Genomic DNA, 26,637 nt, shown 5'->3' with positions numbered 1-26,637 from the left:
TTTGTTTAGTAATTAAATGCTTGGTCTGCTTCCTGATGCTTGGTGCATTTCTTCTTCCAAACCAAGAGTTCTTTTGAACATTTGTTTTTTGCTCCATGATTCTCAGATCAAAATGCTTGCAACAAAATAATAGTATTACAAATAAGATACATTTTTTTTTTTTTTTTTACAAATTTAGCTTTTGACCAAAACTGACAAGCAATCATTGCAAGTTATGTCTTTCTTAATCTTTTTCATTGCTCTGCCCCTTTTGTATGTGTTTTGCCCTTGGTTTCACAACCCCAGCCAATAATCACGCTGGAGGGGAGCGTGGCTTTCACTTTCCCTCGGGAAGGAATAAACATCGTCACCGTGCAGGTGGTAGCCGGGAGCACTATTCAGCAAGACAGGAAAACCATTGCAGTCCACGGTGAGTGGCTGTTTCTTGACAGCTTGCCAACCTGGGAATACTGTTTTTATGCTCTTACTCTGCCCTCCATCTCTGTTTTGCCTGTGGAAATAAATCTGTATCTCTGTCAGCTGGATTGAAGGGAAATACATGACTGTTAGAATACATTTCACAGTCAGTCTATTTTTACAGAATTAAGTGAGTATGTGTGTATTTTGTATAGATATCTATAGTTTTAAACAGAATATTCTGTATACAGCAAAAGTACCAAGAATGGACTGTATTTCATCATCTAAAGAAAACAATGTGAATATTACTTCAAAGCATATTCATTAATATTTGGAAGAAAAGTTTGTTCTTATTTATATAAAGTGCCAATAACTTATTATACATAATGGTGATATGTGTGGTCCAAGCACATTTTGCCAGTAGTGGCCCCAGTGAACAGCTCTTCCATGGATATACCAATAAAGAATCCTTAGTTAAATATACGGTTAATATTTCATGAACGTAGCTTAAAGCAAATCGTTTAAGATGCCTCCTGAAAAATGGTTTGGCTGGCAGTTCAACTCAAATTTTATCCAAAATAGATACATAGCTTAATCCCACCCCCCTGTCTGATCACACCTGAACACATGGCATTACAATCTAGTCCTTGTTGTTAAGCATTACGCTCTGCCACATGTGATAGCAGTACTGTATTTAAATCTTAACGTTTTTGAATCGAGGTTCAGACTTTCAAAGTTTTTGGACGCTAGCTGTATCAAAATTGTATCAATATTTCTATTATATTTAATATATATATATACAGTGAGGAAAATAAGTATTTGAACACCCTGCTATTTTGCAAGTTCTCCCACTTAGAAATCATGGAGGGGTCAGAAATTGTCATCGTAGGTGCATGTCCACTGTGAGAGACATAATCTAAAAAAAAAAAATCCAGAAATCACAATATATGATTTTTAAACTATTTATTTGTATGATACAGCTGCAAATAAGTATTTGAACACCTGTCTATCAGCTAGAATTCTGACCCTCAAAGACCTGTTAGTCTGCGTTTAAAATGTCCACCTCCACTACATTTATTATCCTAAATTAGATGCACCTGTTTGAGGTAGTTAGCTGCATAAAGACACCTGTCCACCCCATACAATCAGTAAGAATCCAACTACTAACATGGCCAAGACCAAAGAGCTGTCCAAAGACATTAGAGACAAAATTGTACAACGCCACAAGGCTGGAAAGGGCTACGGGGAAATTGCCAAGCAGTTTGGTGAAAAAAGGTACACTGTTGGAGCAATCATTAGAAAATGGTAGAAGCTAAACATGACTGTCAATCTCCCTCGGACTGGGGCTCCATACAAGATCTCACCTCATGGGGTCTCAATGATCCTAAGGAAGGTGAGAAATCAGCCCAGAACTACACTGGATGAGCTGGTCAATGACCTGAAAAGAGCTGGGACCACCGTTTCCAAGGTTACTGTTGGTAATACACTAAGACGTCATGGTTTAAAATCATGCATGGCACGGAAGGTTCCCCTGCTTAAACCAGCACATGTCCAGGCACGTCTTAAGTTTGCCAATGACTATTTGGATGATCCAGAGGAGTCATCGGAGAAAGCCATGTGGTCAGATGAGACCAAAATAGAACTTTTGGGTCATAATTCCACTAAACGTGTTTGGAGGAAGAAGAATGATGAGTACCATCCCAAGAACACCATCCCTACTGTGAAGCATGGGGGTGGTAGCATCATGCTTTGGGGGTGTTTTTCTGCACATGGGACAGGGCGACTGTATTAAGGAGAGGATGCCCGAGGCCATGTATTGCAAGATTTTGGGGAACAACCTCCTTCCCTCAGTTAGAGCATTGAAGATGGGTCGAGGCTGGGTCTTCCAACATGACAATGACCCAAAGCACACAGCCAGGATAACCAAGTAGTGGCTCTGTAAGAAGCATATCAAGGTTCTGGCATGGCCTAGCCAGTCTCCAGACCTAAACCCAATAGAGAATCTTTGGAGGGAGCTCAAACTCCGTGTTTCTCAGCGACAGGCCAGAAACCTGACTGATCTAGAAAAGATCTGTGTGGAGGAGTGGGCCAAAATCCCTCCTGCAGTGTGTGCAAACCTGGTGAAAAACTACAGGAAACGTTTGACCTTTGTAATTGCAAACAAAGGCTACTGTACCAAATATTAACATTGACTTTCTCAGGTGTTTAAATACTTATTTGCAGCTGTATCATACAAATAAATAGTTAAAAAATCATACATTGTGATTTCTGGATTTCTTTTTTTAGATTTTTTTAGTGCATGTCCACTGTGAGAGACATAATCTAAAAAAAAAATCCAGAAATCACAATATATGATTTTTAAACTATTTATTTGTATGATACAGCTGCAAATAAGTATTTGAACACCTGTCTATCAGCTAGATTTCTGGCCCTCAAAGACCTGTTAGTCTGCCTTTAAAATGTCCACCTCCACTACATTTATTATCCTAAATTAGATGCACCTGTTTGAGGTCGTTAGCTGCATAAAGACACCTGTCCACCCCATACAATCAGTAAGAATCCAACTATTAACATGGCCAAGACCAAAGAGCTGTCCAAAGACACTAGAGACAAAATTGTACACCTCCACAAGGCTGGAAAGGGTTACGGGGAAATTGAGAAGCAGCTTGGTGAAAATAGGTCCACTGTTGGAGCAATCATTAGAAAATGGAAGAAGCTAAACATGACTGTCAATCTCCCTCGGACTGGGGCTCCATGCAAGATCTCACCTTGTGGGGTCTCAATGACCCTAAGAAAGGTGAGAAATCAGCCCAGAACTACACTGGAGGAGCTGGTCAATGACCTGAAAAGAGCTGGGACCACCGTTTCCAAGGTTACTGTTGGTAATGCACTAAGATGTCATGGTTTGAAATCATGCATGGCACGGAAGGTTCCCCTGCTTAAACCAGCACATGTCCAGGCACGTCTTAAGTTTGCCAATGACCATTTGGATGATCCAGAGGAGTCATGGAAGAAAGTCATGTGGTCAGATGAGACCAAAATAGAACTTTTGGGTCATAATTCCACTAAACGTGTTTGGAGGAAGAAGAATGATGAGTACCATCCCAAGAACACCTTCCCTACTGTGAAGCATGGGGGTGGTAGCATCATGCTTTGGGGGTGTTTTTCTGCACATGGGACAGGGAGACTGCACTGTATTAAGGAGAGGATGACCGGGGCCATGTATTGCGAGATTTTGGGGAACAACCTCCTTCACTCAGTTAGAGCATTGAAGATGGGTCGAGGCTGGGTCTTCCAACATGACAATGACCCGAAGCACACAGCCAGGATAACCAAGGAGTGGCTCTGTAAGAAGCATATCAAGGTTCTGGTGTGGCCTAGCCAGTCTCCAGACCTAAACCCAATAGAGAATCTTTGGAGGGAGCTCAAACTCCGTGTTTCTCAGCGACAGGCCAGAAACCTGACTGATCTAGAGAAGATCTGTGTGGAGGAGTGGGCCAATATCCCTCCTGCAGTGTGTGCAAACCTGGTGAAAAACTACAGGAAACGTTTGACCTCTGTAATTGCAAACAAAGGCTATTGTACCAAATATTAACATTGACTTTCTCAGGTGTTCAAATACTTATTTGCAGCTGTATCATACAAATAAATAGTTTAAATCATATATTGTGATTTATGGATTTTTTTTTTTAGATTATGTCTCTCACAGTGGACATGCACCTACGATGACAATTTCAGACCCCTCTATGATTTCTAAGTGGAAGAACTTGCAAAATAGCAGGGTGTTCAAATACTTATTTTCCTCACTGTATATATATATATATATATATATATATATATATATATATATATATATATATATATATATATATATATATATATATATATATATATATAAATAAAGGAATACTTTTTGTTTGTTTGCTTGTTAAGCCAAATGACCTAAAAAGTGGGTAAAAAAGTTTTTAACAAGGAAAAAAAAATTATAAAAAAATATTACAATATCACTGATGGGTCACAAGATCAGACAAAGCCTAAGTAGCATCAAACATGTCTCAGGTACTGTTTGGGCCCCAGATAATTCAAACTGCAATGTTCTGTAATTGATCAGTAACTTAGTTTGAATTCTGTATTGTATAGACTCTATAAAGGCTTATAAGTAATTCCAGTGTAATTGATAAGGAGTTTTCAATTTTGAAAATGCTTAAAGAATACATTGTTAAAACTATGTTTTGTTTTATTCATATTCTTTTATTCATATTTCTATTTTACAGAATATTTCAGGTCCCATCTTTTAGCCTTTTCTTCTAATCTGGATGATCACAACCCTGACGTAGCAGAATGGAGGCAAGATGTTAGCAGAGTCATCAAAAACTCCATGGTCCATGTGAGTAAAGTGTGAGGCTTCCTCATCTTTGATGTATTGGATCAAGAGCACTGCGCTAACTTCAGACTTCTTCCCTAATTCATTAAAACCAACCTGAGCTGGAACAGTTCTTTCGTTCTTACTCGAGCGATTGCTTTTGCTCAAAGTTCAAGACTTCTCTAAATCACACTAAGGCGTGGATCTGTTGCAAATGAGCAATGTATGCGCTGTGGTTCCACAGAAACATAATTTCTGCCTACCTCTCAATAATCCTCATGTTTCAAAGAAATGAAGCGATGAACTGCCACAGAGGAGGGTTTATGATGCTGTCTAATAACTGCACAAAAGGTGCTTTTAAACTTTCTGCTGACCAATGAGAAGGTAAATCTCCCACCATCTGGCATATCTGGGCATGGTCAGGTGCTTTATTACAGTATGTGAATAGACTGGAATGATGTGGAATGCTAGATTACATTAAGGTGTTAACTAATTTTCTGGTTTAACAGAATAGAATGACTAAAATGAGTGTAAACAGTACATTTAAAAAATACATGTAAAACAATACATTTTTTATTAGATATTAATTTTAAGAAAGAAGGAAACTAAATGAGTACTAAATGACAGTTGGCAAATGTGGTCTGCAAGTAGTTGAAGATGAATAAATCACATTAGGATGTGCTGTTATTAGAATCTTTAGGGTGAAAACAGTAACCCAATCACACCATCTTTAGGTTGATTTTTAAACACAATGACATGTTCCATAGTGCTGTATTTCTAACATAATACTGGAAAGCTTCCAAAATATTTTTTCAGGTCTCTTTCTGTAAACAATTGATTTTACTGATAAAATAATACAGTTTATTAACATTTTGTATATCTTATTGCATCACGATCAAAAGATGCACCCTGGGGCAAGCAATCCTTTTCAAGAATGTAGCATCTAAATATATCCTGCCTCGTTGCATCTACACAACTGTGTAGGCTCGTCTTATATGCATGAATGCATCTACTGGTGGCAGTAAAGAGAAAAAAAAAACATTTTAGCCCAAACCACAGTAGTTATGTTTGCCATATGTGTGCTTCACTCCACTGGAGTCATAATGTGGCTAATGAGTTTTCAGCAGACCACTCGGGGCCTTACAGAACTATGGCATATTTTAACCTTGAAATCTGACCTGGAACTGATGTCGCAAATTCTGGTTTTAATTGCCTGACTGCCTATATTTTATCCTCAAAATAAAAACAGACTGTGTGATACATGATTGGAATCTGCCATAGAAGATCTGCAGCACTACAGTTTTAATCGCTGATTTTATATGATGTCTTCAGCACAGGTTTTTTTTTTTTTTGGTAGTTATTCCTGTTAGTGAAACAAGCAGCAGATCTGTGTTTGTTTGTCAGATCATGCAGGGTGTGAATGCACTGAATCAGTCAGCCTGAATCTATCAGAAAACACAGAAGGTATTGGACTTAGTATGCTGTTAAGTGTAACCTAGTTCATTTATTACAGGGAGGTACAAACAATTAGCAGGATTGATCAGAACCTTTTGTAGAGTTTAGTGGATTTGGTCACGTTTTCTGTGTAAGCACCTGTTTGTCAACACATCAGTTAGGTCAAACAAATCAGAGGTTACAGGAGAAAGATTAGTGAGAATTTCAACATTCTTGGAAATTCTTGGGAAGTTGCCAAAACTGGTTAGCATTTCTCAACTGTCCAGATTTGTGAAAATTTCTAAAGTTTTTTGGTTTGGTGGGAATTTCTAAAGAGGCTGCCAGAATTGTTGATAATTTCTGAGGAAGCTGGCATGGTCTGTGGGAATTTTAGTGAGAGCTTCGTTGGGCAGAACTTGTGTGAAAGCTATCAGATTGTTGAGAATTAATGAAAGCTGGCATGGCTTGTATGAATTTCTGAGGAGGCTGCCAGAATTTATGGGAATTTCGGTGAACTGCCAGAATTGGTGAGAATTTCTGAGAGAGCTGTTAGGATTTGGTCAGAATTCCTAAGGAAGCTGCCAGGATTGGTTAGAATTTCTGAGAGAACTGCCAGGATTTGTGGGGTTTCCTGGGGGAGCTGCCAGGATTGGTAAGAAATTTCAGAGAGAGCTGTATTGATTTAGTGCGCATTTCTAATAATGCTTGAAGGGTTTGTGGGAATCTCTGAGGAAGGTGGCAGGATTGATAGGAATCTTTGAAGAAGTTTTCAGGTTTAGTGGAAATGTCTGTGGAAGCTGCAACAAATGGTTTTGGAGTTGCCAGAATTGGTGAGATGTTTGCTTTGTGGAAGTTTGCATGATAGGTCATAACTTACTGCACATGCTGTTAGAATAAAAAATAAAACATAACAAACAAACCCTAGATCATTTCCAAAAGCATAAAACTCAATGATACCTAAGGTCACACTTGCTGTGAAGTTCACTTTCCCAAGTCTCATATACACAAGGACAAATTCTGCACTAATGTGCTTTTGAATTCATTATTAAGTTATTTTACACTTTGTCTAAAGCACAGTGTGTATATTTTTTAGGTGACTGGAGTGAATCCAGAGCATCTGTTGGTCACCGTTTTGCCAGGACTGCCCACGGCCGCTGAATTCTTCCTGCTCCCGGATAAAGAGCTAACAGAGGGCAAAGCAGACAAAACCACAACACATTTAGACCAGGTATACACAAGTACATCTTTGCTTTTATCCACTGAAAAGCTGTGGACAAGGGTTATTCATTTTCATTGTCATGTGCGCCAGCTTTTAATAAACGTATAGAAAGCATTTATAGGATTTATACTGTAATTAATAATCATGTTTATAGGGCTAAACACACAAAAAAGCAGTACATAGATAGAGGTGGTGCTTTTGGACTGCAGGACACAGTTCATTTTATTCGTTTATACTAATTTATAGTGTGTGGATTTTTCTTTTTTTTTTTACCTACAAGTGGAATAAACATGGATATTAGTTAAACCATAAAAAACTAACTAATCCAGGCGTTTTTATTTATGCACGTTAACTCGGGGTTACTAATTAAAAGGGTCAGGGTTCAAGCCCCAGTATTACCAAGCTGTCACATTTGGGCCCTTAAAGCAAGGCCCTTAACCCTCTGTGCTCGAGAGGCACTGTATCATGGCTGACCCTGCACTCTTATCCCAGCTTTCTTACATTGCTGGTATATACAAAGATACTGAAAGAAAGTAGCAGCACTAAACTGTGCTGTAATGTTTATGTGGCAAGTAAAAAGCCCACTTCTTTATTTTCTTTCTAATAGGAAGCCTTCTGAAATTAAATTCGATATCCAATTTATTCTTGTCTGCACTTATTTATTTAATCTAGAACTGCTTATCCTATATCTAATTCTTATATTGTTTCGATAAATTCTTACACTTGCTTCAGGAGAATAGGATTCTTTGCCAATCCTGGATCTTTTATTTTAAATGAGAACAATAACCGCAAGGTTGAAGAGTTTCTGACTTCCTCCAGCAGATGTCAGTGTTGGCTCACAGAGCTCTCAGCAATAATCTGATACACTTTCTGACAAGCACATTTGTACACTGCAGCCTGCTCAAACAAATTCACAAGAAACACAATGACGTAATGGTTGATCTCTGTGGGCTCCAGTAGGATTCATGTAATTTATGTTTATTGTATTTCATATAGAGTCACATGGTTAAAATATTATTCCCAGAATTGGGTCAAAATGTAAATTATAATGATAACAATAATAATAATAATAATAATAATAATAATAATAATAATAATAATAATAATAAAATGCATGCCAATTATTCTCATCTTATTACATTATATTATATATTACATTATTACTATGCATTATTATATATTATTATATTATGTTTTATCATTGTTCATATATGTATATAATATATTGAGATACACTGTCAAAACAGAATTGGGATCGTCAGAGAGATAAGAAAAGTAGGCAGGAGAAGAGGGATTTAGCAAAAGCTAAGGAAAAGGCATATGAGGAGCCGTATGAGAAGAAAGGAGAAAAGGATTTATACCGATTGGCCAGGAAGAGGGACCGACCTGGGAAGGATGTGCTGCAGGTTAGAGCAATAAAGGATGGAGATGGAAATGTGTTGACTAGTAAGGAGTGTGTTGAGAAGATGGAGGGAGTATTTTGAGCAGCTGCCTAATGAGGAAAATGGAGATGGTGAAGCAGGAAGTGAATAGGATTAGTAAGAAGGAAGTGAGCGCAGCTATTAAGAGGATGAAGTGTGGAAAGTTGGTTGAACCAGATGACATACCAGTAGAAGCGTGGAAATGTTTAGGAGAGATGGCAGTGGAGTTTTTAACCAGATTGTTTAACAAAACTTTGGAAGGTGAGTGGATGCCTGAGGAATGAAGAACGTGTGTGCTGGTACCGATCTTTAAGAATAAGGGGGAGATGTGCAGACCTGCAGTAACTACAGGGGAATAAAGTTGATCAATCACACCATGAAGTTATGGGAAAGAGTAGTGGAAGCCAGGCTGAGAAGAGGTGACCATCTGTGAGCAACAGTATGGTTTCATGCCGAGGAAGAGCACCACTGATGCATTATTTGCTTTGAGAATGTTGATGGAGAAGTATAGAGAAGGACAGAAGGAGTTGCTTTGTGTGTTTGTGGATTTAAAGAAAGTGTACGACAGGGTGCCAAGAGAGTTGTGGTATTGTATGAGGAAGTCAGGTGTGTCAAATAAGTATGTGAGGGTGGTGCAGGACAGTGTGACAGCAGTGAAGAGTGCAGTAGGAATGAAAGACTGGTTCAAGTTGGAGGTGGGACTGCATCAAGGATCGGCTCTAAGCCCTTTCCTGTTTGTAGTGTGTAATGGACAGATTGACGGACGAGGTCAGACAAAAGTTTTTGTGGACTATGATGTTTGCGGATAATATTGTTATTTGTGGTGAGAGTAGGGAGCAGGTTGAGAAGAGCCTGGAGAGGTGGAGGTACATGCTGGAGAGAAGGGGAATGAAAGTCAGTAGGAGTAAGACAGAGTTCATGTGTGTGAATGAAAGGGAGGGCAGTGGAGTGGTGTGGTTGCAGGGAGAAGAGGTGGTGAAGGTGGAGGAGTTCAGGTACCTGGGGTCAACAGTGCAAGTAATAGAGAGTGTGTTAGAGAAGTGAAGAAAAGAGTGCAGGCAGGGTGGAGTGGGTGGAAAAGATTGACAGGAGTGATTTGTGATAGAAGGGTATCTGCAAGAGTGAAAGGTTTATAGGACAGTGGTGAGACCTGCGATGTTGTATGGTTTAGAGACAGTGGCATTATGTAAAAGACAGAAGGTGAAGCTGGAGGTAGCAGATCTGAAGATGTTGAGGTTTTCGTTGGGAGTGACGAGGATGGACAGTTTATTAAAGGGACAGCGCATGTAGGATGTTCTGGCGACAAAGTGAGAGATGCCTGATTGAGATGGTTTGGACATAGAGCCTCCTCTATGTCCAAACCATCTCAATCAGGCCTCTCTCACTTTGTCGCCAGAACATCCTACATGCGCTGTCCCTTTAATAAACTGGGGTATATCGGTAGGAGAATGCTGAGGATGGAGCCACCAGGAAGAAAAAAAAGAGGAAGACCAAGAAGGAGGTTTATGGATGTGGTGAGGGAAGACATGCAGGTAGTTGGTTTAAAAGAGGCAGATGTAGAGGACAGGGTGGTATGGAGATGGATGATTTGCTGTGGCGACCGCTATTGGGAGCAGCCGAAAGAAGAAGAAGAAAAAGATATTGAGATACAGTATATTACATTACATAATTTACCCACATATTTAAGTTCTATATAATTGTTTTAATTTGTTTATAAAAAATCTTTTTGAGCAGCCCAGGCTTTATTTTATTAGTCTTCTCATTTTATTTATGTATTTTTGTTAATGAATTAAATTTTCCTCCCTTAATAACTACTGACAAAAGCAATGCATAGCTATGACTATTACATCTGAAAATAAAAAAATAAAAATTGAACTAGCCATTCCCTTAAGGTCCAGGTCACATGGCAAAGTCTGTGAAAAATAGTAATATGTTCGTCAGATGTTTAAATTTGTATTACTCATTAAAAATAAAGCCACTAGGAAAAATAAAAGCAAACTTAGAGAGATATAGACTCTATATAATGTTTAGATTTAGTATTGCCAGCTATGGCATGTTGCTCTTCATCAGGTTTATGTATTTTAGGTAAAATATAATAGGAGAATATTATATTGCCTGTCAAAAGTATTGATACACCTAGACTTTTAGCATTTTTGAGAGAAAACTGCATTTTTCTTCAGATTTTATGCGATAAACTAGGCAATTTAACAGTATTAATTTTCATAGCTATGGATGAAATTCTTGTAGCTATGTCACATTTGACTTCGTTCTTATTATATTTCGCAAACATGCTAACTCATTATATACATGTAGGTTAAATAGTGAAAGGAATACTGAACCAACATGGCTACCATTCCATCACTATACAACAAGACAATGACTGGTATGATGTTTATCATTTCCTGCCCAGTCACCTGACCTGAATCCTGTTGAACTGCTTTGGGGTGAACTGGATCACAGGGTCAGAAAGAAATATCCAGCTAGTAAAGTATACCTTTATCAAGTTTTACAAGAGGCATGACAAAGTATTTTAGTATGAATGCTTATAAAGCTGTCATTCATGCTACATGAAGATTTTACAAAGAGAATAAAGTTTAACATCTGTAAGTGTATATATTTGTTTGGTCAAAGTAAATCTTTATCTTGTTAAATTATCCAGTTTGTTGTACATAAACAAAAGGAACAACTATGTCTGAAAAACCAAAAGAAAACAAGGTGTTCCCAAGACTACCCTTCTGACAGACTTTGTAAATTATCAGTCTAAAAAGTACATTTAATGTTCAAATGCACATTACACATACTGAAATCTAGCCAGGACGATGTATATATATGAGGACAGTATTCTCTTGGAATAAAAGTCACTTTAGTTTTGTCTAAATGAGAGATTTCTGGGTTTTGTGCTTAGAAGTAGGCTTAAGTAGTAGTTTTAGGCTTAGGTAGTTTATATAATACACATGCAGCACATCTGATTATACAGATACTGCAGCACATTTTATGTTTTTTTTTGTTTTTTTTATAATAATCACATTTTAATCATGTCAACAGAAGATAAACCAAATCCTTTTTATTATGTATTTTTCCCTATCCCACAGAATCACCTGAATGTATCAGGTTTAATCATCTTTTATTGTCCGAACCAACTGAGAATCCACTTGATATAAAAAAAGGTTCACTGCAGAAGGATTTGAATCATTTTCAGTAATACTATTTTTATAGCGACATTGTTTATTCAGAACGATTGCTTGATGTGTCTTACTTATCTATTTAATTGTACATATAAGACTTTGATGTTATATAGTAACTTCCCTCATGCTGCCATACTTTAATTCCTAGTTCTGCCATTGCTTCAGAAATGTGACTGAAATCTCAATTTTTAAAAAGACTAATAACACCAGAAAAGTACCACAATGCAGATTATATTAGTGCTGAACTGAAACCACACTATATATATCGTAAATCTATGTTTTAGAGAAATGTATACACCTTATATTTTCCTAAAAATGTGTTACAAACACTAGATTCCCTTGTAGTTCTCCTATTCTCTTGATTTAAAATTTGCCTAATGTGAAAAATCGCTAAACATTAAGGTAATGTGTAAAATTACAAACATATTTGTTTTTAAATGTACTTAAGTGTCAAAAGTAACAGTACAGATCTATTAAAACTGTATTGTAATCATTTTTATAATACAATACACCATTTTTTAGCACATAATAGCATTTAAAGGAAAGAAAGAGAGACACAGTTAGAAAACTCTTGGTCTGTAAACGATAAATTATTTATAGGTTATTCATTTTAGTAAACATTGTAAACAATGTTGATTCAGCTCCAGACTTGGGGTGAATTAAAGTGAGAGTGCAGTGCAAACATGATGGAAGTGAACATTGTAACCAATATAACAGCAGAAGTGTGAAAGGCATTAAAGTGGCACTTAAGTACACTAACAGAGTAAATGTGCTTTTTACTGTCCACAACTACATTTGTATAAAATCCCAAAAAAACTAGAACACACAGGAAATTTTTTTTGAGTTTGCTGGACAGATTGCGGAGAGGTAAGTATGATGACCAGAGACCTGCTACACATAACAAAAAAAGGATTGAATGTGAAATCTAATGGAGATTATTCAAAAAAATCTAATTATGTTCTCTTTTGTTTGAAGGACTGTAATGCTTAAAAATGGCATCGCTTTTTAATAGCGTCCATATTCCACCCACATTACTGCTGTTCCTCAGTGAATTATGTGTTAAATACAAGGTCTAAAAACAAAACATGTAAACAACCAAAGTCTGAAAAAAAGCCTGAAAAATAACAAAGCACTTTCACAGTTTGAGAGAAGAAAAATATGCAAGGATTGATCTGAATCTTAATTGTAAGTGTGTAGAGAGATGGACCGCAAGTTGAGTTTGACATCAGGACTCATTAGCTAAATGAAGCAAACAAAATTAATGAAGGCTGGAACAAAGAAAAAACAAAAGAACCCCTTGAAAGGCATAAATAATTACACATTGTACTGCCTTCAACTTTTGGCCTTTGAGAAAGGTCAGAATAGATTGGAGGCACCTCCGCCTAGCAAAAAGCATTGTAATGAAAATTCCAAAATTTTTTATTATTTTTTTAAAGGTCTGTTTTGCGGATAAGACGTTACAGTTATTCTCGATTGTCAGGACTCGAACACACATGCGATTGTCAGCTGTGAAATGTGAGAGTGTATTTATGAGAGACAGTGATATTAGACGTAAATGAGATCCCTCCCATCTCATATATCATTATTTCTCCTTCAAGGTTATACGCTTGATTTATGTCTAAAAGGTATTGTGATGTCTACCAAGATGTTCCGCTTCTCCAGATGTGGTTCGGGCTCTTCAGTAAAGATGTCATATTTCAGCCCAGACTGCATATATATTAATGTCATTTAGCAAATCTGCCATTTTTCATGCAGGCTAAGTTTATGCAAGTCTTCAAGCTTGGAACCAATAAACAGTGCCTTGTAAAAGAAGTCTCAGCACTGAAGACATCTATTATCTCTAAGAAGGGGTAAACAGTCTGAAAGAACTGAAGCATGATCATCTTCTAGCATTTATTGGTGTAGAGTTGTAGCCCTATCTCTAACCCTTTTTGTTTTAACTTGCAATTATCTATTTACCCAGCATGCTCCGTTAGATAAATTGTGATTTTTTTTCCTCCCTCTAGATCTCAGAGTTGGTTCTGAACGCGCTGAACCAGAACCAGGTTCAGTTCACATTAAGACCAGGAGTTCAGATCACAGTCTACGCTGCACATTTATCTGCAGGTTAGTAATTGACTTCCAATGAAAAGATCGAAACTAATGAGATAATTATAGTATATTGGGCGGCGAAGGTTTTAGAGTTCATTTATCTTCCTTAGAATCAACCAGCGAATAAAGTGCTGCTCAAAGATTTGAATAGATTATTGAATATACAATATAATACAGAAAAATATTGTGTATAATGTGCTATTCATGGAATCATATAATCATATTTTTGACTATGGCATGGTTGTTGGTACCAGGTAGGCTGGTTTGAGTATTCCTGCTGATCCCCTGGGTTTTTTACACAGCCTAGCTTTGAGAGTTTACACAGAATGGTGCAAAAAGCACTCCAAAAATATATCCAGTGCTTGGCAATAGCTTGTGGGTAATAGAGGTCAAATGGAAAATGGCCAAACTGGATTGAGCTAACAGGAAGTATATTATAACTCAAATAACCACACTTTACCTCTGTGCTGAGCAGTAAAGTTCAGGACTCACAACAGGGTGATCTCGGTCAACAAAGAACACAGTCTAGTGGGACCAGCCTCATCAAAACCATACAGATACAAACCTTGACTGGTCTGTAGGTGCCTGAGATTCCTGTTTGTGGTTGGCAGAGGTAGAACCTGATGACAAACTTGCTGTTGCAGCTTATGCAGCTCAAGGTTTGAAATGATGTGAGTTTTCGGGATACTTTTATGATGACAGTGGATGTAAAAGGTGGTTACTATAGTCACTATAGCACTTTCACTCTGGACATTGTTTTCTGATCATCTTTCATGAGCAATGTGCTTTGACCTGCAGAACCGTCACACCGTCAATATATTTAAAATGTTTTTTCTAGTTTTTGTAAGAAATCCAAATAGATCAATATTTTCTAAAGTATTCAAACCAGCCTGTCTGTCACAAACAACAATGCCAACCACAGCCATGGTCATTAAGACCAATGTCTTAAGCAAATGTACAGATGAGTAAGTATATGTATGTATGTATTTAGTACATGCAGTGTGTTGTCTGATCTATTTGATTTTGATGCCCAAAACAATTCCAGGGATAATGCAAAACTGTATAACACATTAATTTAACAAATACAAATACAGAGTAACAATTGCACCAGTTATTGCTTACAAAAATCAAAGGTTCTAAATGATTAATGGTAGGCTAAATAGTGTGCTTAACAATTGTCTTTTTATTTGAATCCAGTTTTTGGTCATTATTGTTGATGTGGTGTGATATTGTCTCCCACAGCACCCCTTGTGGACACAAGTGAGAATCACAGCGGCTCAGCCATGCTTATGCTTCTCTCAGTGGTGGTATTGGGTTTAGCCGTGTTCCTCGTCTATAAATTCAAAAGGTAAAGTGCACACACATATCTGATCCTGCTTAATTTAGAAACGGCTCAGATATCATGCTCTTGTGCCTATGCAGAGATTAGCAACGCACTGCTGTCATCTACTTTATCTACTCTAGTCAGATTATTATGTAAGAGGCAGCTGAGCTGCTCAACGATTACTGGGGTCAGTTGTCATTTCATTTTCCCAGACAGACTGACCCTCTGTAAGTTCAGTATGATAGCCAGAGACACTTTGTCAAGTGCTGAATGATATTTCTCAGCCATGTTCCCTGGAAGGCATCCAGAAGATTCGTTTTTGTCTCAGCGCTCACTGCCAATCAGAAATGTCAGTCGGTGCTATAGACATTATCAATATTTCAGGCCGTGGGTGTTGACCTTTATAAAATGTTAAACGATTGCGCCTCTCGGACAGGAGAGAAAAGAGCAGCAGGGGTCAATAAGACAAGATCTAGCATGAGGAGGGGGGATAAAAAGGTACAGACAGCATGAATTAAACATAAAACAAATAGTTGAATGTGTTTAATGCAACTCATACAGCTCAGTCAGCTCACAAGAACTTGTTGGACTCAGATAAATAAAGTATTGTAGAATTATGGAAATGAATAACACACAAGAATTTTATTCTAATACATTAATAAACTCCTACTCCTTAAGATGGCTGTAAAACAGTATTCCTTTCCCTTCAATCTTCACTCATCCCCCGGCTAACTCCCTTTCTACATTTTTGTCACTTTTGCTATCATTCGCCTTCACCCCGCGTCTCATTGTAACTCTTTCCTCAAGGAAGATCCCAGGCCTCCACCTCTATGCAGCGATGCAGAACGAAAAAGAGCAAGAAATGATCCGGAGCCCAGCGAGCCCGACGAAGAGCGAGCCGAGCAGCAGCTCTCAAAGAGAGCTTCCCACCTCGCCGGAGTCTCTGGACACCGAGTTCAACATCAACACCATTGGTGCGTACAGACTCACGTTTCTAATACAGTGCCTCTCAAATGTTTGTAGTTTTCTATTCTTTTTGAGACACATGGATGATTAGTTTATATGCAACAAACTAGGTAAAATGCAATAACACACAAAAATTGGACAGCGAATGACTGGAAGAAAGTTCTGTAGACAGATGAGTTCAAATGAGACATTTTTTGCCTCTAACTAAATAAATAAAAGAACTTAAGTAAGACAGAGAACAGGAGAGAAGATGTTAGCAGACTGTCTCACACCCACAATCAAACATTAGTGGAAACATAATGGTTTGGGGTTGTTTTGGAGCAGGGAAGGTTTGAGACTTATTCCAGTTGAAAAGACCATTCAATACTTTAACACTATTCAATTCCATCAGAACTTAGACTAATTAAAACCAACTTCACCATACAACAAGACAATGACCAGACATATACATCCAATCTCTATAAGTTTTATTTAGAGAGCAAACAGATGGCTGGTGTGTTATCTATCATGGATAAGCCTGCCCTTTCACCTGACCTAAATCCTTTTAAACTGCTCTAGGATGGAGTGGATTGAAGAACATCTAGAATATGTCATGGTTAAGAGGCATGATAAAGTATTTCAGCTGAATTTCTGAAGAAACAAACTGTCTGAATACCAAGAGTGTGTAAAGCTGTTATACAGTGAGGAAAATAAGTATTTGAACACCCTTCTATTTTGCAAGTTCTCCCACTTAGAAATCATGGAGGGGTCTGAAATTGTCATCGTAGGTGCATGTCCACTGTGAGAGACATAATCTAAAAAAGAAAATCCAGAAATCACAATGTATGATTTTTTAACTATTTATTTGTATGATACAGCTGCAAATAAGTATTTGAACACCTGAGAAAGTCAATGTTAATATTTGGTACAGTAGCCTTTGTTTGCAATTACAGAGGTCAAACGTTTCCTGTAGTTTTTCACCAGGTTTGCACACACTGCAGGAGGGATTTTGGCCCACTTCTCCACACAGATCTTCTTTAGATCAGTCAGGTTTCTGGCCTGTCGCTGAGAAACACGGAGTTTGAGCTCCCTCCAAAGATTCTCTATTGGGTTTAGGTCTGGAGACTGGCTAGGTCACGCCAGAACCTTGATATGCTTCTTACAGAGCCACTACTTGGTTATCCTGGCTGTGTGCTTCGGGTCATTGTCATGTTGGAAGACCCAGCCTCGACCCATCTTCAATGCTCTAACTGAGGGAAGGAGGTTGTTCCCCAAAATCTTGCAATACATGGCCCGGGTCATCCTCCCCTTAATACAGTCCAGTCGCTCTGTCCCATGTGCATAAAAACACCCCCAAAGCATGAGGCTACCACCCCCATGCTTCACAGTAGGGATGGTGTTCTTGGGATAGTACTCATCATTCTTCTTCCTTCAAACACGTTTAGTGGAATTATGACCCAAAAGTTCTTTTTTGGTCTCCTCTGACCACATGACTTTCTCCCATGACTCCTCTGGATCATCCAAATGGTCATTGGCAAACTTAAGACGTGCCTGGACATGTGCTGGTTTAAGCAGGGAAACCTTCCGTGCCATGCATGATTTCAAACCATGACGTCTTAGTGTATTACCAACAGTAACCTTGAAAACGGTGGTCCCAGCTCTTTTCGGGTCATTGACCAGCTCCTCTTGTTTAGTTCTGGGCTGATTTCTCACCTTCCTTAGGATCATTGAGACCCCACGAGGTGAGATCTTGCATGGAGCCCCAGTCCGAGGGCGATTGACAGTCATGTTAAGCTTCTTCCATTTTCTAATGATTGCTCCAACAGTGGACCTTTTTTTCACCAAGCTGCTTGGCAATTTCCCCGTAGCCCTTTCCAGCCTTGTGGAGGTGTACAATTTTGTCTCTAGTGTCTTTGGACAGCTCTTTGGTCTTGACCATGTTAGTTTTTGGATTCTTACTGATTGTATGGGGTGGACAGGTGTCTTTATGCAGCTAACGACCTCAAACAGGTGCATCTAATTTAGGATAATAAATGTAGTGGAGGTGGACATTTTAAAGGCAGACTAACAGGTCTTTGAGGGTCAGAATTCTAGCTGATAGACAGGTGTTCAAATACTTATTTGCAGCTGAATCATACAAATAAATAGTTAAAAAAATATACATTGTGATTTCTGGATTTTTTTTTTAGATTATGTCTCTCACAGTAGACATGCACCTACGATGACAATTTCAGACCCCTCTATGATTTCTAAGTGGGAGAACTTGCAAAATAGCAGGGTGTTCAAATACTTATTTTCCTCACTGTATATGCTAAGGGAAATGTATCAAGGAAAAATTATGTTTAACTGTCTTTGCACCAGCATCTGTACATTTATACATTTGTTTGGGCAAAATGAAAGTTGCAAATACACAAATGGAATGTGTATGTGTTTCTTTAAAAACAATAAAGACTAGGTGTTTCTACCGTTTGAAAGGCACTGTGCATGACCGTGTAGAATTGTGTAACAATGTATAATTGAGACAGTTCAAATTCACATTCAGTACGGATCTGCTCTACCACCACTTTCTTGTACAACTTATATGTAGAGTGAATTTCATATGTTTGATCCTGTAAATACATTTTCTGAGGTTCATTTACCATTAGAAGGCATTTTCTTAATCAGAGGGAAAATGAATGTTTGATTAATAAACCTTTTTTTTTTTGCAAATACATGAGTAAATGGAATAGCCAAGCCAAGTTAAACTGATCACGTTTTACAAAGATATTAACTGACAAAGAAAAAATTTTATCTGCTCTTCCTGGGTCTTGCCAGCAAAAAAACCTACGTTACCAGTTAAAATTAAAACATCAAACTTACAACAGAAGGCAAAAACAGTGAAAATGGGAAATGGTTGTTTATTGGCCATTTATGTAGAGAACAATCTTTTTTAAAGAATGGTACGATTCAGGATACAACCTTGAATGCGTGAATCTGTATCAGACTTGAATGTGGCTTGCTCAAGGGACCATCAACTGCTGCTTGGTGCAATTGGATTTGAACTTGTGACCCTCAAATTGAAAGTTGATTGCCTCAACCACTAAGCCAATACTTACCTACCCCCATAGACATCTCAGTATGCTATAAAACTGTCTGCAACATTGTAAAAATATTTGCACTAAACAATCCTAGGTGTATATGACTTTCTGTATGCAAAAGACGTAGCATAAATAATAGTTTAGAAATATTTGTTAGCCCCTTACCCTGCTTGGCTGGTAGCAGTCGAACTGGAGAATGGGTCTGAATAATGACAGATGGCTAAAATTGGCAAAAAGTTGTATTCATTATTTCTTTTTGGTTAAATAAATGCATTTAGTTTTGGGACATTGACTTGCATATAGCAATAAATTTCGAATTTCACGCTTGAAAAACGCTGACAGCTCCTCTCCTCTTGTTCTTTTTTTCTGTCCTCTCTGCATGCAGAATGCATTAAACCTCATCCACGTGTCAGAATCTCAACAGAACCTCCTGTCTACATTGACGTCTGACTTTTCTAGACCACCACTGCAAAGGGGACATTGATCATCCAATCACAAAAAAAAAAGGTTTTAAGCTTTATACAGTACCTGTGCATGTTGGACATTGACACTTTACTGTGCGTTGTGAATACCAGACAAAAACTGTGTACAGGTTTTTTATATGTATGTCTATCGAATAAGAGAACATTTTTAATAATGTTTATTTATATGAAAACGAGCAGTACATACACAATCATCCCGAAAGGCCAGCATGTATCATAATAAAAACTGGGTGAAAATATAAAAAAGGGGAAAAAAAATTAAAAATTCACATCCATTTACTTTCCTGTATTGCGTTACAATGAAGTGGTACAATATTTATCTGTCAGTATATTTAATACAAATGCGAGAATTTTAAATTCTTGAATTTAAGGTACATTCCACAGTAAAAACATACATTTTGTATAGAATTTTATCCAACAAATAAACTTTTTATTATTATTATTATTATTATTATTATTATTATTATTATTATTATTATTATACTTATTATTATTATTATCATCTAAATTTAGGATCAACATGGGTTTATTTGTCAAATTGGAATAAATGTAAGTCTTAGATTTGTAAAAACCTTTTGCTTTGAACTACTGTATATAATCAAATCAGCCAAAACATGAAAACCACTTACAGTGGCACATGTCATGAGGGGGCGAGCTATACTTTATTAGGCATCAAGAAGTTGATGTGTTGGAAGCAGAAAAAATGGGCAAGTGTAAGAATCTTTGACAAGCGTCTAATTGTGATGAAGTTTGGATCATCTGTTAGCATCTGTTGTGATCCCACTGAAGAGTCAGTGTTGCAGAAATGCTAAATAAAGTTCAAGCTGGCTATAATAGGTGTCAGAACACACACTGCATTGCAGATTACTGTGTATGGCTGATTCTGTCCACCACTAAGCTCTTACAATGGGCATTTCTTGTATATTCTGTTGATGGCTGGGTGCATGTGCGTTGCTAACCTGGGGAAGAGTCGGCACCAGGATGCACTATGTAAAATGAAAGAGGCTTTGAACATGTCCTGCTGGGAAACCTTGAGTCCTGTAATATATGTTGATATTATTTTGGCACATACCACCTATCTTAACATAGCTGCACTTCATGGCAATGGCAGTGGCCTGTTAAAGCAGGATAATGCTTCCTGAAGAGTTGATCTCTAAATTCCCCCAATCTAAATCTGTGAGCATCTGATAATTTACACCAGAACATAAAAGATCTCCTGCTGAAGTCTTGGTTTCCAGATACTACATCACCACACTTTTACAATCCATGCCTAGATGGGTCAGAGCTGTTTTGAAGGCACATGAGGGAACCTACATAATATTGGGCTGGTAGTTTTAATGTTTTGGCTGATCAGTGTACATCTGTGCTATTTGCAAGAGAGTGTAAAATAATATAATTATGCACAAAATTTCGATCTTTATTAAAAACCAGAAAATTCATTTAATTTAAACACTTTTTTTTCTTATTTCAGTTTCCACTTCTACTTTTATTTTATTTTTGTCTCAGTTCTTCAGTCAAATAATTAAATGCTGACAAGTTTGATCAAAAGCCCATTCAACACAAATAATATGCATCATGCACTTTCTTCATTATTGCTTTCAATTCACACCAAAAGGCAAATTGACACTGTATGTGAGTATATAGTGGGTATATGTGTATTAATTTTTAATATTGGAATACATTCCTCCTTCTTCTGAGCAGTATATGAATAAGCTGCTGCTGCTTATTATTATTATTTTTATTATTTTTATTATTTTATTTTATTTTATTTTATTTTATTTTATTTTATTTCTCTCTAACAGCAGAAATACAGAAATATTGCTCATTTTAGTTAAACATTTTTGTGTTTTTGTTGAAAACAAATTTTGTCCAATTTTAGTTTAGAGTCCAATTTTATATCAATAAATACAAGTAATTTGCTGATATTACTGAACTTTTTTTTTTTTTCACCCCACCTCTGTGTAAACCTCTGGTTTTGTCTTGTTTCAACAATGTACTGTTATACAGACTGTGTTAGAAATAACTGTGTAATATCTTAGCATCATAAATGACCCTACTTCAGGTCTATATCAGTTTTAAGTGTACATTTATATTATAATAAAAATATTTGTTTGTTTGTTTTTTTTTATTTCCACTTCTGTGTGTTGTAAAACCCACTCGGAAATCATTTTCCAATTTTTTTCTCTAATTCTATAATCTAATGAATGTAAGTGGGTCAAATGTTTATTACTGGACTGAGTTCAAATGGCCTGCATGTTTAAAAATGTATTTATGTTCTTAAACACAAAACTTACCTTTTCTTTGGTAATGTATTTATATCCTGGCTATAGAACATAATGTCATTATGTATAAAAAGCTGTGTGATCCAATTGACAATAACATGGGTATTGATAAAATCCCCAAAATAGAAAGGCTTTGCAAGAAACACCTGCAAACTAAGATTAATATGATTTAAGACCACATATGCTTAAATCGAATGATTTGCTTACATATGAGAAACATATGTAAGTATGTAAGACATACTTATGCTCATTAAGTCTTCTTTTCCACCTATCTCTCTCTCTATATATATTGCAAATTCCAGTAAAATAAATAGTCACTATTTGGCTTAATGGTGAAAACAATGGAACTGGAGTAAGAGCTAATGGAGGTGTGTTGGCTGCCATGTGCTGACTCTTTGAACATTTTCACTAGTAGAGGAGCAGCAGCCAGAACTCTTAATCACAGGGTTGCCAGTGTCACAGATGTTGCACCAAATGAGTTTTGACATCAACTCTGCATTTGCCAAAATCTTGTTTTATTACATCCATTATGTCTAATACGGCTACTAGATTTGTGCAAATCAAAGGCAAAGTGTAAGTCTAGACAGCACATATATGATATGCAGAGACATTTCTATTTCTTGGAAGACTTATTGAAAATCATAATTATGGAACGGTGTGCATAATGTGTAGGATTATGGAGATTATGGAAAGGATATTGTCTTTTTATTAGAAATGTATGTTCACTATAGTGACCATGATTCAAAAGATTTTGAGGGGGTTAGTTTCAGGGTTTTTTATGTGGTTTTTGAGATGTGTTTGGTTGATGTTTTGCTGAAACCTGATGACCCTGGTTAATAATAGCTCTACTCTGTCAATAGCGACAGGCAAGACACCTGGTGTATTGAAGACAGTTGAAAAATGTACAAACTTTTTTAGCAAGCTGATAAACTGTATGCTAGGGGACAGTTTATTGATTGCAATTTTACTCTAAATGCAAATATTCAAAAGTTTGACTCCTGGAATTAGTGGTTGTGACTTTTTTAATGCTTTCAGTCATATAAAACAAAATGTTCTCTCACTTACAATACCCACAATTCTTTGCATGAGACTGCATTGTGTACAATTTTGAAACATGGCTTATTTATTTCCAACTCGAGAAAAACAATGCATTGCTTGCTGACTATTGACGCAGCAATTTTACGATCAGTTTGCTAGAAGGAGCAGCAAACGAGAGCTCAGAAACCACTCCCACTCTCAAGAGGTAGCAAGATTATTTTTGTAGAAAAACGAGAGATTTATTACTGTAAAGTTTTTATATACATATATATATATATATATATCTATAAAATATAAGCATATTTCACTGTATAATTATTTTTTTTTCATCCTTTAATCTCAGCTTAGTGTCATGTGATTCTTTTTAATTTCATGCATTTACAATAATATTTATTATTCAGTGGAGTATATGTTTGTGTGTTTTGGTTTTCTTACAATATTTGTAAAAAGAGAATACAAAAAAAATACAAAAAAACCCCACAATACACTATAATGTAATTTGCTGAAGTATTCAACACTTATAGATAAAGCAAAATGAAGTGTCGTTCTTGTGTGGACATTTTATTTCTTCTGCGAATGAATGATGCATATTAATATTCATTAATATTAATAGTTTCCATTATTCCATTACAGAAATGAACTCCAGTTTTAATAAACTCAGTTGATTGGACTGTTGTTTTGCTAGCAATAAAACACATTTTACATTTACACCCAGAGTAATGCATATACAGTACACAGGACTCAATCAACACCACATATGTTGTATAGATATGAAACATTAGCGGGACTAAAGTGTGTTAAAACATCACCTATTTGCAACCTGTGTTTTTATTTATTTATTTATTTATTTATTTATTTATTTATTTATTTATTTATTTATTTATTTATTCTAATTTCTTATATATGGCATTTGACATAAGCTCTTTGTAACACCACCCAGTAAATACTTGCCTTCCTATCTACATACACACTACATAAGGCATCAGATAAATTCATTGTATTTTTCATTGTATAAACCTCCTACTTGGCCTTCCTCTTCCTGGTGGCTCAATCCTCAGCACTCTCCTACCGATTTACCCCATGTCCCTCCTCTGCACAGGTCCAAACCATCTCAATCTCGCCTCCCTCACCTTGTCTCCAAAACGTCCTACATGCGCTGTCCATCTAATAAACTCATTTCTAATCCTGTCTATCCTCGTCACTCCCAACGAAAACCTCAACATCTTCAGCTCTGCTACCTCCAGCTCCACCTCCTGTCTTTTACTCAATGCCACTGTCTCTAAACCATACAACATCTCAGGTCTCACCACAGTCCTATAAACTTTCCCTTTCACTTTTTCAGACACTCTTCTATCACAAATCACTCCTCTTATCACTCTTCTCCACCCACTCCACCCTGCCTGCACTCTTTTTCTTCACTTCTCTAACACACTCTCCATTACTTTGGACTGTTGACTCCAGGTACCTGAACTCCTACACCTTCACCACCTCTTCTCCCTGCAACCGTACCACTTTACTGCCCTCCCTCTTATTCACACACATGTACTCTGTCTTACTCCTACTGACTTTCATTCCTCTTCTCTCCAGCACATATATCCACCTCTCCAGGCTCTTCTCGACCTGCTCCCTACTCTCACCACAAATCACAATATCATCCGCAATCATCATAGTCTATAAAGACTCCTGTCTGACCTCGTCCGTCACCCTGTCCATCACCACTGCAAACAGGAAAGGGCTCAGAACCTCCACCTTAAACCAGTCTGATGTTCCTATTGCACATTTTACTGCTTTTACACTGCCCTCACATGCCTCTCTGACACACCTGACTTCCTCATACAATACCACAACTCCTCTCTGTTGTCCTACCCTGTTGTACACTTTCTCTAAATCCACAAACACACAATGCAACTTCTTCTGGCCTTCTCTATACTTCTCCATCAACATCCTCAAAACAAATAAGGCGTCTGTGGTGCTCTTCCTCAGCATAAAACCATACTGTTGCTCACAGATGGTCACCTCTTCTCTCAGCCTGGCTTCCACTACTCTTTCCCATAAACTCATGGTGTGACTGATCAACTTAATTCCCCTGTAGTTACTGCAGGTCTGCACATCTCCCTTATGCTTAAAGCACACTCCTTATGCTTAAACCACACTCCAGCACACTCCTTCTTCATTCTTCAGGCATCCTCTCACCTTCCAAAATCCGGTTAAACAATCTTGTTAAAAACTCCACTGCATCTCTCCTAAACATCTCCATGCTTCTACTGGTATGTCATCTGGTCCAACCGACTTTCCACTCTTCATCCTCTTAATCGCTGCTCTCACTTCCTCCTTACTAATCTTATCCACTTTCTGCTTCACCAACTCCACATCATCCAACCTTCGCTCTCTCTCATTTTCCAACTAATAAAAACAATCACTAATTGAAAGCACTGAATGTCACTATACAATATGGACAAAAGATTGTAGATTTCTGACTGTAAGATTTGTATGTGCTTCGAAGATGTCATTCCACTTCTGTTGTTTTTGGGAAGATGTTCTACTTAATTTTAGAAAGTTCTTGTGGAGATTCGTGCTTTTTCAGTCAAAAGGGCATCTGTAAGGTCAGGTACTGATGTAGGTGAGGTGAGAAGGCCTGGGGTGTAGTCAGCGTTCCAATTCATCCCAAAGGTGCTCAAAATGGTTGATATCGGAGCTCTACAACAGGCTGCTAAAGATCTTCCTCTTTAACCCATGTAAACCACATCTTCATGGATCTTGCTTTTGTTCTCATATATTTGGAGGAGTGAGTTGTCCCAGTACTTTTGTCTATATAGTGTATAAACCACAGTCTCTACATGTGGGTTACAGCAACAGCCAAAATGTTGTGTTTATCACTTGTTGCATAATGTTTAGACTGTGAATTTCCTTCTTGATAAATAACAGCAAACCTCAAACTGAGTCCCAGAAATGATGAAACATTGGTGCAATTTAATAAAATGAAAGAACATAGGCAAAGAAAACCTTCTCTTAGGGAAAATATAGAGGATATTATAAGACTCGAAGGAGATGAAATTGATGGCTTCAAGTGGAGCAAAAAAATTGTGTGAATGTAGTATAGTGGTGGCAGGTTCCACCCTAAAGATAATTTATTATTATTATTATTATTATTATTATTATTATTATTATTATTATTATTATTATTATTATTATTCTCAAACTTTACTTATAACCAATAACTGACATGAAACTAGTGACATGTAACATTGGGTAAGTTTTAAGACAAGACATTTCTGCTAGTGTCCTTAGTAGTACACACACACACACACACACACACACACACACACACACACACACACACACACAGACACACAAACACACACACACACTAAAGATTTCCA

At 37.2% G+C, this 26,637-nt stretch overlaps 1 protein-coding gene across 2 annotated transcripts in view; it reads left to right on the top strand.

Annotated features, from left to right (window-relative positions):
- The window catches only part of sorcs1 (sortilin-related VPS10 domain containing receptor 1), a 229,872-nt gene extending 205,945 nt beyond the window's left edge, over window positions 1-23,927 (top strand). The window contains exons 21-27 of one of the 2 annotated variants that reach the window (XR_014530515.1): window positions 286-409; window positions 4,671-4,783; window positions 7,287-7,421; window positions 14,025-14,124; window positions 15,352-15,457; window positions 16,245-16,407; window positions 19,841-23,927. Coding sequence is in view for 1 of the 2 variants with exons in the window: in XM_083523081.1 (XP_083379207.1) it covers window positions 286-409; window positions 4,671-4,783; window positions 7,287-7,421; window positions 14,025-14,124; window positions 15,352-15,457; window positions 16,241-16,407; window positions 19,841-19,905 (810 nt within the window). In the remaining variant the exon portion in view is untranslated. Of the gene's footprint in view, window positions 1-285; window positions 410-4,670; window positions 4,784-7,286; window positions 7,422-14,024; window positions 14,125-15,351; window positions 15,458-16,240; window positions 16,408-19,840 lie in introns of both variants that reach the window. The other variant, XM_083523081.1, reaches the window with a different exon arrangement.
- Window positions 23,928-26,637: the final 2,710 nt, after the last annotated feature.

This window comes from Silurus aristotelis, assembly GCF_946808225.1.
Source record: "Silurus aristotelis genome assembly, chromosome: 20".
Classification (NCBI taxonomy): Eukaryota; Metazoa; Chordata; class Actinopteri; order Siluriformes; family Siluridae; genus Silurus; species Silurus aristotelis.
This window is presented reverse-complemented; position numbering and strand designations above follow the sequence as displayed.